The sequence below is a fragment of the Furipterus horrens genome, unplaced genomic scaffold (assembly GCF_987537825.1).
Source record: "Furipterus horrens unplaced genomic scaffold, mFurHor1.1.pri manual_scaffold_5, whole genome shotgun sequence".
Lineage (NCBI taxonomy): Eukaryota > Metazoa > Chordata > Mammalia > Chiroptera > Furipteridae > Furipterus > Furipterus horrens.
In genome coordinates, this window is record NW_028327175.1 from 40589332 (window position 1) to 40603687 (window position 14356).

General features: G+C 38.2%; 1 protein-coding gene across 1 annotated transcript in view; it reads right to left on the reverse strand.

Annotated features, from left to right (window-relative positions):
* SGTB (small glutamine rich tetratricopeptide repeat co-chaperone beta) overlaps positions 1–14356 on the reverse strand; it is a 33559-nt gene continuing 19203 nt past the window's right edge. Inside the window, exons 6-11 of the mRNA XM_090276321.1 lie at positions 7674–7778; positions 4071–4209; positions 3904–3966; positions 2063–2100; positions 1738–1821; positions 1–731 (exon numbers count right to left, since the gene is read on the reverse strand). Of these exons, the coding sequence (XP_090132447.1) occupies positions 620–731; positions 1738–1821; positions 2063–2100; positions 3904–3966; positions 4071–4209; positions 7674–7778 (541 nt within the window). The 3' untranslated portion in view covers positions 1–619. The remainder of the gene's footprint in view (positions 732–1737; positions 1822–2062; positions 2101–3903; positions 3967–4070; positions 4210–7673; positions 7779–14356) is intronic.

Sequence of the window (14356 nt, forward strand, 5' to 3'; positions counted from 1 at the left end):
GAACTATGCAAAAACCTGAGCGTCCTACCTACTTCACTTTCTATACATTCACAGCATCTATTCTTTTCAAAACAACAACCCTTCCACCAAATTCTGCTTTCCACAAGCTCTTAAGATTTTCTGCCACCTATTAGAATAAGCAGCATTAAAGGTAATCCTGGCCCCTATGATATATGTTCATAACTGATAGCACTATCAAGACTAAACCTAGATAACAAACTTCTCCTGTCCAGACATGCTGCTCAGTGGCAGCTTTTCTCCTAACCCAGCATGAGAAACTCTTCCTGTTTGTCATCTTCCCTTTTAAATAGTCTGCTAAAGGGAATTTGGAGCTAGAGAACTCACCAATAAACAGCCTTACTGGTCAATACTCTGCTATTAAGTCTAATATACAAATATAAGAATGAAGATTTGAAAATGGAACGCTGTCAGGTGCTAGATTGGCACTTAGCAAGGCTACTGACCATTTGTTTACAAAGGAGTCATGTTATGTTCAATTCTTTGTGATAAACCTATTGTCTAGACAGATTTATTTGTTAGGTGTTTTTGATTTTTGGCTGCTATCTACAGCAAATACTTTAGAGCTGTAACCATTTGCATCCTAGGGTCCCTGGTCAAGTCAGGAATGGCCTTCAGTGCTGCCACTGAATGATCTGCTCCGGATGTGATTTCTCAGTTGCTCTATAAGTTCAGGATTCTGTTGCTGTATCTGTTGAGCAAACTGCTGTCCCCTGTAAGTAAAGAGACAAAGTGATATGAATTAGGGAATTCATTATGAGTATCACAGTACTCATAAAAACATACTGCAAGGGATGTGGTACTACCCAAAGAGAACTTCTAGAAAAGTATCTGCAAGTTTACCAATACCTCCATATAGCATTATTACAAGGTACTGTTCTTAAGCTAAAAAGTTCCTGAATCGGGTGAAATCCACCCCCTCTAATGCTTAACCACGAAAAAACAAAGAGCTCAAAAGTATATGCTTTGATTGTATGTGCTCAAACATAATGCAAGGTATTTGCTCTTGTAGTCACATATTAACAGTCTCCCATATGACAGATGTCATACCCATTTGGGGATGTGTATGGGAGTCACTGAACAGAACTGATTTTTAAAGAGCAAAGAAATTTAATACCAATTCCTGATTTGTGACCCTGAATTGCAAATGTTAGAAACCACTGTAATCATGCCACTTAAAAGATCACTCTAAAAATGCAATATTGAGAATGGGGTTACATGGTCATGATCACAAACAGCAAATGATACTTGGGGCTTCGGATAAAATTTTCAGTGACAGCATCAAAAATTCAAAAAGAATATCTTAAGCACCTTGGTTGGAAATGAAGGTAATGAGATGATGTAATCAGTTTCTTTAGTGAAGACATGCACTGGAAAGTTTAAATAAAATTGCTTCCTAAACTTTCTAAACACTATGATTTTCAAATATATATGTGTACCTAAATTAATGCATACTTTAAGTGGCTACTTGACTTCAATTTCCATCCTTGAGTAGCTATTCAAATGCTGAAAAACTTTTTCTTAAATCTAGATCTGGATTCCTAAACTTCAGTCTGAAAATGCCAACTTATGAACTACTTTTAAATTTAGTAACTAGTGGGGCCACAGATACTAAGAGCAAGTGATAAAAATTTAAAAATAAAGCCCTGGTCCCTTCACTTTAGAGATAAACTGTAAAGCAAACGCTTTTTTACTATTTCTGTTCCAAGTTACACTTACGCTTGGATGAGGCTAGACAGGTCAGTTAGGCCCCCAACTCCAGCAGCAGGTCCCCCAATGGCATTTGTCATCATTCCTGACATTCTAGAGTAGGCAAGAGGTATATCCGTGTATTGGCATATAATCTTATTAACAAGGAGGATACTGGCCAAAGAAAAGGCAGTTAAATATACCTGTATAACGTAGGTGAGGCTAAATGTGTGCGACTTTAAGTGACAATTGACTGGCAGTCAGGATAGTTTTATCATTTTGGAGCTGATGTGCCCAAATTAGGAACTGGCAAATGGAAAGGGGGAAATGTAATATGCTCTTTCTATATACTTACAGCTGTTGAACTTGAGGATTCTGCATTAAGCTTGCTGCCTGGAATCAAAAAATGGCATCTCCCATTAAAGGTAGTTAATATTTAGGGATCTTTAACAAAGATTTCTTTTTAAAAAGCAGAGGAATGAAAGCTAAGCCATGTGTGTACTAACATTCTGCAGTGTGTTAGTGTGCTATACAAAGTGAATGGGAATTTAAAAAAGTACTAGAAAAAATGGCATTTAAATTACATTGCAAAGGATAGAGACTATAAATTAAACATGATAAACTAAGGATATTGACAGCAGTATACTTACTACTAGTGATAGGTCAATAAAGCCAAGTGGAGAAATAGAAACATTAAAAGTATAAAGAATCTCCTACACGTGAGAGAGTCCACTTCAAAAAAGCGCTGTAAGAATGGGACCTGGCTCCAAGGGGCTTAGTAGTCTCCATTTTTGCCATCCTTAAGTGGGAGGGGAACTGTATTTATACACACGGATACTGTTTTAACTTTCCATTTTGAAAGCACAAACATTTTTGCCTTAAATTGGTAGTCAACAATATTCATGTAAAATTTAAATTAAATACTTTTAGACAGTAGTAACTCCAATAACTGTCCCCCCAAATCCTCTTTTACTCTATGAACTGGACCCTTTTTAAGACAGTCTACAATATGTTTTAACCACAGCCTCCTGTACCTCCTACATGCTAGTCTCGCCCCTCATGTCAAGCATCTGGAGAGCTAAGCTGAACTGGAAACTACACTAGCATACCTGAGGCCCGGAAAAAGGTAATGATGTTCAAAAACGTCACAAAGCCTACAGAGAGAAATACATTGGCTGATATTTAGAGAGCAAGACCAACTTAAATTTGGCCTCAATCCTGAAACTCGGGAATTATTGAATTACTTGCAAATCAATCAAACAATTATTCCTCTTGTAATAAAAGCCAGTGCTGGCTCTCCCAACACCTCATTTAGGGCCAGTGATTGAAAAACTAACTAGTGTCTACAAAGACTGCAACTAACAACTTTAAACTACCGATTGCTACACACTACCAGTTGCTCAGAAAGACTTCTTTATCTCACTAGGAATGAGCCATCTGTACATTTCAATTCAGCTGAAGACTTAGAGGATGCAAGCCATTTTTTGAAGGAAACAAAGATGAATAAGAAGTGGTACTGCCTTCCAAGGGCATAGCGTCTGGTAGAATTTTTCTCAGCCGAAAGTGTACAGTCCGTCATTCAAGGATTATATTCCCAGGTAACATCCTTGACGCACTAAATCAGTTTCCACATACTGAACCAGAGCATGTGTGTTTTCAAAAAGACCTATAGGTAGCTTTGTTGGTTTGGACGATGGAGTATATGTATATAAATGAGTTATACTAAAAAAGTCAAATTAACTTAAGAGAAAGAGGAAGCAGACACTGCTGAGAGGAGAGCTTAGGAAATCACAATAACCCAAATTCTCAGTTCTAAGATCTCAGTTCTTAGGTATCTTCCTAGGGCCAGTTTCATATAAGAGAGTAGTTTTTAACCTTCTGTAGATCTGCAAACCCCGTTGCCAATCTGATGAAAAATATGGTTCTCTCCCTAGAAAAAAGGCACATATTCACATGTACATGAATTTTTATATACAATTTCAAGGACTCCATTGGTTTCCTAAAGTCTGTCCATGGCTTTCTCACAAACAGGTACATAGGCAGGTTAAAAATCTCAGCCATAGCATTACATCACCACTCTATTACCACCACTACCACCACCACCACCAAAGCTCCCCTATTTGGTATAAAATGTTTTAGAACTATATTGCTTTCCAGAAAACAGAACCAGCAGAGCAGGAAAGGGAATATACTCACCATACTAATGAAGGCTGGATTATTTATTAAGCTAGCCATGTCAAAGCTCAATCCAGTTCCCGTCTGTAAAACAATTATATCTGAGAATTATTCTAACCACTACAATCTGATTACAATAAATTGTGAATGACAGAAATTATTTCACTCATTTGGCATTAATAACTTACAGGACTGGAGACCTCTCTTAACTTCTGTTCTGCTATTTTCAGATTCGACTTATAGGAATCATTTTCAGGGTCAAGATCTAATGCCTTTTGATAACTTGTAACTGCTTCTTCAAATTTATTCATGGCAGTGAGGGCCAGCCTGAAAAGAATAAAGTATAAGAGTATAAGATATATGATTAAAGAATATCAGGATATCACAGATGTACCCAAACATCTATCTTGGTATTCAGTTATAATCCAGATTACACTTAGTTTATTCATTATATTAAAATTCCTTCTAATTCCAAGATTTTGTAAGTCTGGAGACTTTCCCTTCTGCTTGCTGAAACCTTGCCTGTCCTATATTGACCATGAGCTTAATGCTGAGAAAGGAACCTTACCTACCCTTCCATTTTCAACCCTAATATGTGAAGTAATTTGCTTTATAAATGATGAAGCTCCACAAAGATGTGAGCTGACTAACAATCCTGTGGTCATGTAACTCCATGAATTAGATTTGTGTTTCAGAATGTCATACTTTCTTCCTACTTCCTAGTAGAGACATTGAGTCACAATAAATACTAATTTGCCATAAAAAATAAAACTAGGCTGTGGAGTACTCCTGAACATGACATGTTAGTTGTTAAACAGATTAAATTAACATCCTTTACAACATAAGACATTATTACCCCTGTCATAGAGTTAGTTATTAAATTTTTGTTTTCCTCCACCTAGTTATAATTTATTTCTTGGAAAATTACTTAAGAACTAAACAATAATGGCATATGTGGACAGATAGTATTGAGGCTTTTATTTTGGGGGGGGTGTTTTTAATAAATTACTTTAAGTCTTGGCTAATTTACTGACCTCACAGACTTCCAATCTAGATAAAATACAGTGCCTAACCACAGAAAAATTCTCAGACCCTGATTAGTTTTCTACCAGTCAGCCACGAAAGACACTTCATCAAAGTCCTCTATTAATCAACAGTCAATAAATATTTACTGAAACCCTAATGTGCACCAGGCACTACTTTAGATTCCACAATGAGAAAAAGGTAAAAGTTCTTGAATTTAAGAAACTTTCATTCTACCTGGGGAAGACAAGCCACAAATATGCAAGTAAAAAAGAGTAATATTTAAGAGAATGAATAGGCGAGTTGCTCAAAGGCAGCCACACTGACAAGACCTAAAGGATGAGAAGAAAGCAGTCATAGGGAGATCAGCGGAGGAGCATGCTAAAAAGAAGCAGCAGCGGACACAAAGGCCCTGGGAAGGATGCAAGCCTGGTATGCTTAAGGAACAGGACAAAGGCCGAGGAGGAGGGAGCATAGAAAACAGTGGAATGAGATGGTGTCAGGGAGTAAGCAAGTGTCAGATAACATAAAACACCATGGTTTGTAGTCTGGATTTTATTCTGGTGGCGACGGAGTGACATGATCTGATTTATGCTCTGGAAAGCTCTCTGGCTTCTCTGCAGAGTGAGGATGGAGGCAGAGAGACCAGTTAGGAAGCTACTGCAGTAGCCTAGGTAAGAGATGGTAATTTGGACTAGGGTTATAAAGAAGATAGCAATCAATGCTTGAATTCATGATACAGGTATGTGGAAACTAGAATTAACAGGACTTGATGATAGATTAGATGTGTCAGGTATAATAAGAATGAAGGATGACTTCTAACATTTACTGAGATGGAAAAGATTTAAGAAGGAAACGAGAGTTCTGTTTGGGACATGTTAAATTTAAAATGCCTATTAAACATAAATGGAGATGAAAAGAAATTGAATATAATATGGAATTCAGACATATAACTTAAAACTTATAATAACTTAAGAGATCCATCAACTATTGAACTGATTCTCATTATTCATAGTTATGTTCTATAAAGTCACCGCAAACACTGAACAATTGCTTCTAGGGGAAAGACAGTGTTAGGTTCCTGTGAGGCTCTTGGGACACGACCTTCTCATCAACTGATCAATACATAATCTTGTTTTATGTGTGTTTCTGCTGAAAGAAACTTATTAAATATATATTATTGATTCATTAGCATTGTACTTAAAAGCCAACAGTACTTTTGCCTAAACAAAACTTACCTGAGATGTATTTTTTTCATAAGGCACATTACAGCCTTCTTGCGCTTAGCAGCACTAGACAACACTTCAGCCTATATTTGGGTCCATTGTAAACAGGAAAATGAACAACAAAAAGCACAAAAATGCCAAAAATATAGCATTACATAAACTGCAAAAAGGATACTCATTTATAACATGAGAGCTGAAACAAGAAGGCAGAGCACCGCCTTATTCAATCTGAGCTGAGATCTTGCACGTCAGGTTACTCAAATTTTTCACCACACTGAATGGACACAAAAGCACGGTGACTAGTGACGTGGGGGTTACAAAAAATGTTAGCAAGTAGATGAATCCATAAATACGGGATCCATGAATAATGAATATTGACTGTAAATGGAATTTAAAAGCATACGACAGGATGAAATTGGGAGAGAGAACAGACACACAGCAGCAGCAGAGGACAGGAGAGGGCCCTGAAGTGAACCATTCTTTAGAGGTGGTAGAGAAGGAAGAACCAGTAAGGGAGACTGGAAAAGAGCATCCAGTAAAGTAGAAGGAAAACCAGGAAGTGTGGTGTCACAGAAGCCTCCAGTATGAAGTATTTCAAAACTAAGTTAATTATGCCATTTACTAAAAGATGGGTAGGGTGAGGATATAGAACTGAACTTAGGCCTCAGCACAATAGAGACAACTGGTGACCTTGAATGGAGTTCTCATTTGAGTGATATAGATGAACTTCACTATCAGAGTGGGCTGGAGAGAGAATGAGACATGATGAAGATGAGACTGAAAGTAGTCATCGCTATCAAGGGCTTCATAGGGAAGGAGGAACTAAGAAATGACGTAGCTGTTTGCAAGGATGGTTCCAATGTTGATTCTATGACCTTTTCAAGTGAAGTCATTACCACTGTTAAGAGACAAGAATGTTGGTGTTGCAGAAGATAAAGCAGATGATTACAAGTGTAAAGTCCAGGAGAAGGTACAAAGGGATGAGATCTAAAGCATGAATGAAGACAACTGTCTCAGATGAGAATGCTTTCATCTTAAGAAAAAAGGCAGTCTGCGTAGATACAAAGGCAGGTAGATGGGTGGATTTAGCAGTAGGAAAATGAGCTACTTTTCTCCTAAATGCATCTACCAATATCTTCTCAAATATAAGGCAATATCATCAGCTGAGAGTCACCATGGAGGGTTTAGAGGAAACTTTAAGAGTGTGTATGAAGCAGTCAAACGAGACAGTGGTCCGGTGAATTTAGAAGGAAGTAGGTAGTAGGACTCTGCCAAAATACTGAGGACTTAAGAGATCTGTGGTCTTGAACATGAAGTGAGTCTACTCATGGCTATAATTGTTCTCCAACAACTATTCACCATACAACTAATCAGCACTCTCCCGAGTCGCAGAAACTGCAATAATTTCCTCCCTCAGTGTGATGTTTATTTTCTTGTTAGTTGAGAGGACGCAATATTAAGCAGGAAATTCAAAACCAAGCCGTTAAGAACAGCATATTTGATACATCTTGGCACTACTTTGAACATTCTCCCAGAACTTACCCCATTCTCCCATAGGCCTTGCTGTACTTTGAATCAATTGCTATTGCTTTCTCACAATCCTTTATTGCATCTGTGTAGTGACCTAATTTACTCTGAGCAGCAGCCCTAAAAGAAAGAGAAGAGAACTTTTATTGTAAGCATCCTTCAAGGCACTAATTCAGATTTTCAGGTTCTATTACAACCTTGTCCCAACATGTAGATCACTCCCAGTAAACTGCTAAATCAAACTGTCTTAAGATAATTCTATAATCAAATGAAAACTCAGAAACAAAATTCAAAGAAAATATGAAAGCTGCCTTTCACTGTTTACTTTGTTATAGAAAAGATAAAATATGCAAGTCATACAACTGATCTACCTACTTACTGCCTTTGTAATTCGCCCAAACAAAAAACTGAACACACTAGGGCATTTGGGATTCCTAGGGGGGCACCCAGAGTGACTGACTGCGGTGAATGGCTACCCAGAGTGTTGTGCTGTTAAATGATCACTTTCCTAGTACCATTAACATCACCAGACAAGTCTAAATTGTAAACCCAATTCAACCATGTGCCTAAATCTGGCTATAAATTAAGGATGGCAATGTATTCTGTCTACTTAGCATAAAATCTCAGAACAATGAAGAACTATTTAATCGCTTTCAGGTTATCTCTAGCAAACTCCCTGGCATACCTGGGACCTAACACTATAATGAAGCCCCTTACTCCTCCTCCACACAGCCCTCAGCTCTCTATGCCCCTATTGTAGTGCTGACTTCAATCCTCAGGGCCACAACAAACATGCAAAATTTCCCATCAACATGCAAGTCATTCGAACTGAAACTCCGAAATGTCTCCTGTCCTGCACCCTACTACCCCCCCATCCATTCTTCTCCAGACTAAATATACCTACTTTATTCGTTCAACTAATATATCTCTTGAGGGCTAGTGAAGGTATAGACACTTTTCTAGGCAATAATATTGAGTTGGCTAAGAAGTTCATTTAGTTTTTTCTGTAAAACAGAAGACACATTTTTTATTTTCATCAATAACTATTAATTTGGATATTTTGAGTATGTTGGCTATCTCCCACATGGTAGAATGTTGACTGTTCTCAATTAATGTCTAGACTTGATCGCTATCAACTTCAACTGGTCTACCCTACCATGGAGGATCATCCAGTGAGAAATCTCCAGCACAAAACTTCACAAACCATTTGACACATTCAATCAGTTACAGCACCTTCTCTATACTCTGCACAAATCTTTTTCTTTTTTATTTTTTGTGTTTCAGTTGCATTTTTACCTTTCTTGAAATAATAAAGCATTGTATGCCAAAAATGTTGCATATTTTCTTCCATCTTCAATATTAAAATGGCTACACAAAAATTAACTAATTTGGATAATTTTTTTTAAATGCATGCTGATATGATAACTGTCACAATACAGTCTAACAAAATAGTTTCGAATGAAGTTAAAGACAACTAAGCACTACTAGAGCCACTGTATGGGAAAAAAACCAAACAAACTTTTTGGCCAACTCAATAGATGGAGCAGTAATAAAATACTATTCCTGGCCTCAATAGTGCTTAAATTCCTGGGGAGACTGGGAGGCTATAAAGAAAGGTGGTGGTGAGTACAATTTTCTGTCAACCTTTCTTCTTACAGCATGCCTGAGACCCTTACTTCTCAAACTAAGATTATCTAAAACTTGAAAAAAGCTCTTCTTTACAGACATTGTGAGGAAATACAGTATATAAATACACATATAAAAAACATGCTGCCATGTGCCTACTTCACCATTAGAAGTCTTGAGTTGAGGCAATTCTCCCTTCTAAAATTCACTGAATCAATTCAACTCAAGTTTTTGTTGAACATCTGTAAAGTGTTAAATCCTAAACTCAAAATCAGATATATAGAGATGAAGAAAATACATCTGCCCTCTGATCTTTCACTGTCTAACAGGGAAAAAGTTGTGTAAATAAATAAACAGCATGATAAATACAACAACAGAAGTATCAACAGAAGAGACAATACAGAGAAAGGTGGGGTTAACCCTATGCAGAGCTGGCTAACGGAATTTCTGTGATAGAATTCTTTACCTATGCTAACCAATACAGTAGCACCCCTAGCCACATGACTCAGGAGGACTTGAAATAAGCAAGTGCATTTTTATTTTATTAATGTTAACTCAGTTACATTTACACAGCCACATGTGGCTAGGGGCTTACTCTATTGGACAGCAGCACTCCGTAGGCCATGGTGGGGAAGAGCACAGGGGCATGGTCAGGAGGTCGGGGCCAGAAGAAATTAAGAAAATCTTCCCAAGAGAATCAACATCTATGAAGGTCCTGAAGGATGACTAGCAGGTGACCAAGCAGATAAGGTAAGAAATATTCTAGGGAGAGGAAGGAGTACATAGAAGCATGAAGAGCTGTCCCAACATGATATTTCTTAGAAGTCAGTAAATATCATATTAAATGTGCATAGAGAGTAGAGGAACAGGGTAGGAAGAAAAGTAAAGATAATAAAGTTAAAAGAAAAGATTATAAAAGATCTTATGTATCATGCTGAGGAGCTTAAATTGAATCATGAAGGTACTTCCAACTAGTGAACAGAAAGCAAGATTTAGAGGATTAATTTCACATTTTAGAAAGATTCTTTTGGCAGAAGACTGAAGTGGGGACTGCAAGTAGAAGCTGGAAACCACTAGTTTAGCAAAAGTTAAGAACCTGGACCAAGGGAGTAGTGATGGAAAAAGAGGTGGGAACAAAGGAGCTATTTGGGAGGACAAAGGAAAACAAGGGAAAAGCCCCTGATCGCTGGCTTCAGATACTGATAATAAAACAAGGAATCATCGGCAGCCGTCCGTCTCGAGAGACGATGGTGTAGCTTCTTCAGAGTCTATCTGCAGCGCCGAGAATGGCTGTGCAGTCCGACTCGGGAGTGACACGGTATCTGTCTCCTCCCGTGTTGAATCGACATCTTGCGATGACGCTGGAGTGTCCTCTCCAGTGAAGCTGAAGCTACGGAGCCTGGGCAGGGTGATATGGAGGGTCTGCTGTTGCCCATGCAGCAGACGCCCCCTCTCTTCGCAGCTGAGGGATCCAAGGGAAAGACGGAGTCAATACAGCTTGGCTTCAGGTGCGCCGCAGGAGTTGCCGGTGTTGACTACAACGTCAAACCGCCTTAGGGAGTAAAACAAGGAATAAAGCAGTGAGACTCACACCCAGAAAGAGCAGTGGGTGTAAGGGGAGAGGATGACTGTTTCAATTTTGACAGCTTTAGCTTTAGCTTTAGATCACCAACTGCGAGCTGGGATGAAAGGAGATTTGTGTAGCTCACAAAAGAAAGAGGAGAGGGTTTGAACCTCTGAGGCCGGGAAAGGGAAGAGAAGTCAGCTACGTTTGAATTTCTCATGAGATGAAGCCAAACATGCCAGCGTATGAACTGAATAACAATGTGGTCTGCACTCTGCCCCTGCTGCCTGGTTATCAGGGCGTAACTAATGAAATTCCAACAGAACAATACAGTTAAAGTTGCCGTGTTTTCAGACAACCTTGCTTTCTTCAGCTTGTGTGCAAGAGCATGAATATTACTTGTACTCTATTTTTATGGAAAATAAGACAGAAAAAAATCACGGGTACCTTACATTTCCCATACTACAGGGTGGGGCAAATGTAGGTTGACAGTTGTTCGTATGGAAAATAATACAATAATTAATAAATAATAATACCAGAGTAAACTGTGTTTTGTGTACTCATAACTGGAAATCTACTTTTAACCCATACTGTATATATAATGCATAAATAAGTTCTAGCAAAAATCTGTTCCTACAACTAGGAATTACATTGTTTCTGAAAGAAACAGATACTGAAAGCCTAAGACTATGCGAGGGACTTTATATTGTTACTCCTCGCAACTACTAGCTTCCCTATTTTAAAAGTGAGGAAATGAGGCTCCAAGAGGTTGTCTGCCCAAGATCACACGGCTAGTAAGTGGCTGAACTGAGGTTCAATTCCAAATTCAACAAACCAAGTACAAATTCCAGTGAACCTAACAAATACATGGTTCTCATGGAGGTAAAAGAAAAACTGAAAAACAAATAGTCTCTGTTCCCATCTTCCTCAGAGCTCACACTGTCACCAGCATTCCTTGGTACAATGCCCTGGTGATTCCTATTTTGCCTTTTAAACTATACTCTCCAACCTAAAATACCTCCTCCTCCTCCTATATCTATCCAAGTTCTACCTGACCATCAAATCCAGCTCCACCTCAAATTCCCCATCACCTGACAGCCTTCCAAACAAATTATTTCCATCATGCTCTCTCTCTTTCCTGTGTATCTTTAATTCCATTTATTGCTTTAGTCAGTCAACCATCCATCCATCCCAGAAACATAAGACTACCATGGCTAAAGTAATGTACTCATCAATGAGTATGTACAAAAGATAAAAGAATACTCTTTACGGACAGAAGACACAGATGTCGTCGTCGGCAGCCGTCCGTCTCGAGAGACGATGGTGTAGCTTCTTAAGAGTCTATCTGCACCGCCGAGAATGGCTGTGCAGTCCGACTCGGGAGTGACATCATATCTGTCTCCTCCCGTGTTGAATCGACATCTTGCGATGACGCTGAAGCTACAGAGCCTGGGCAGGGTGATATGGAGGGTCTGCTGTTGCCCATGCAGCAGACCCCCCCTCTCTTCGCAGCTGAAGGGTCCAAGGGAAAGACGGAGTCAATACAGCTTGGCTTCAGGTGCGCCGCAGGAGTTGCCGGTGTTGACTACAACGTCAAACCGCCTTAGGGACTCCGGCTCCGGATTTTCTGTCGGGGTTTACTCCCTTAGCCTTTCCCCTGAAGAGGTATGCCGCAAGGCAGTGGAGGTTTTTTGGAGTCAGAGTTTTCCTTCTCTGATGTACCCTGACTGGAAGATCGAACCAGCGACACTTAGCTCGCAGGCCGACGCTCAATCCACTGAGCTAAACCAGCCAGGGCCAAGACACAGATGACTAGCTAGTTTAATATGAATATCATTTCATACTAAAAAGTACTTGGAAATGTTTTAGACCTATACTCAATCATTTGTTGTTTTATGCATACAAGTGTTAATGCAAGTGCCTGGTCACTTCAACATGACTACAGATTTCTTCGATTTCTTCTATCATCCTCCATGCATCCAACAAAAACTGGCTGAACTCCTGTGAAGCACAGTGCTAGATATTATAGGAGATACAAATAGATATAAGACCCAATATCTGCCCTTAATCTAAATAAATAAAACAAGTATGCATATAAGATAAGGAAGAACACATGATAAACTTATACAAAGGTTACATATCAGGATAAGTGCTAGGAGTATAGAAAAAGAAGCAAAAGTAAATAAGTTTTCAGGGAATGACTCAGGTTTTCGTCATATACAAACTGAGCCTAGTGCTTGCATCACTAGGATTCCAAAGGTCAAAATGGAAGAGAAATGCTAGATTAGAAAGACTCATGCTAGAAAAATGTGCCAACTGGTTGTTTTCTAACACAAAAGTCACTTCTATAAAAGTAAACTTTGATTCATTTCATTGAGGTTAGTATGTGGACAATATTTTGATTGGTAATAAAACTGTAAAAATTAATATCAAAAGGAAGATTTAGATCTACTATTCTGAGTTTCCAACTCCTGACTGCTAACTGGCTAAAAAAAAAAAATAGCAAGGGGTGGTTGGCAAGACTACAGGCTATTGAAATATTTACAGCTACTAGAGTCTAAAAAATTCTAAAGCTTTATTCAATATTTGTATTAAATACACAGATTAGGTCTTCTAATTATTTGATATTAATTGCATGCTCTATTATTGAACTCCTCAAGGGAAAAGATGCTATTTAAATACAAAACAGGAGCATAATTATTGATTTCAAGTTAACAATAATTAAATGAAATGTAAGCATAGGTATTGCCAAGAATCTCATTTAATATATGGACATAAGACTATTGATGATCCCTAATCTCATTAAAGCTAAATGACTTATTTAGGCTCACGTTTGCCATATTCATAATTGAAAGTGTATGGTTTACTGTGCTCTATAAATAAGCAATTTCCTGGTAACATTTATATCTGGTCAGAACATTCTGTGACACTGTTAAATGTATTTATTTCAAGATTTCATATACTAAATTAAAACGCTATGTCTATTCATCTGATTACAGAGAATAAAATTCAAACATAAAACCACAGTTTGGGGAACTTATTCTCCACAAATTATTTGGATTTTCTATTTTTCTGTGCTAGATTATTAGAACAGATTAATAAAGGAATGTTTTTGTGTTTGTGAAAAAAGAGAATGTAGGGTTCCAATATGGTCAACTAAATTTCATGTGGATCCAACTCTTCCACAAATAACAACTATAAATTCTGGACAAAACACATACACACACACACACACACACACACACACACAAACTAAAAGCATCCCAGGCGACCATGAATAGGAAAATACAAACTGTGGTACATTCAAACAACATAATACTCCTGAGCAATTTATAAAAGAAAATCTGACACATGTAACATCATGGCTGAATCTCAAAACCATTAGGCTGAGCAAAAAAAGTCTCACACAATACAGTACAGATGGTATGATTCCTATTATAGGAAATTCTAAAAGAGACAAATCTAACCTATGGTGGGAAAAAACTTAAAACAGTGGTTTCTTCTGGTG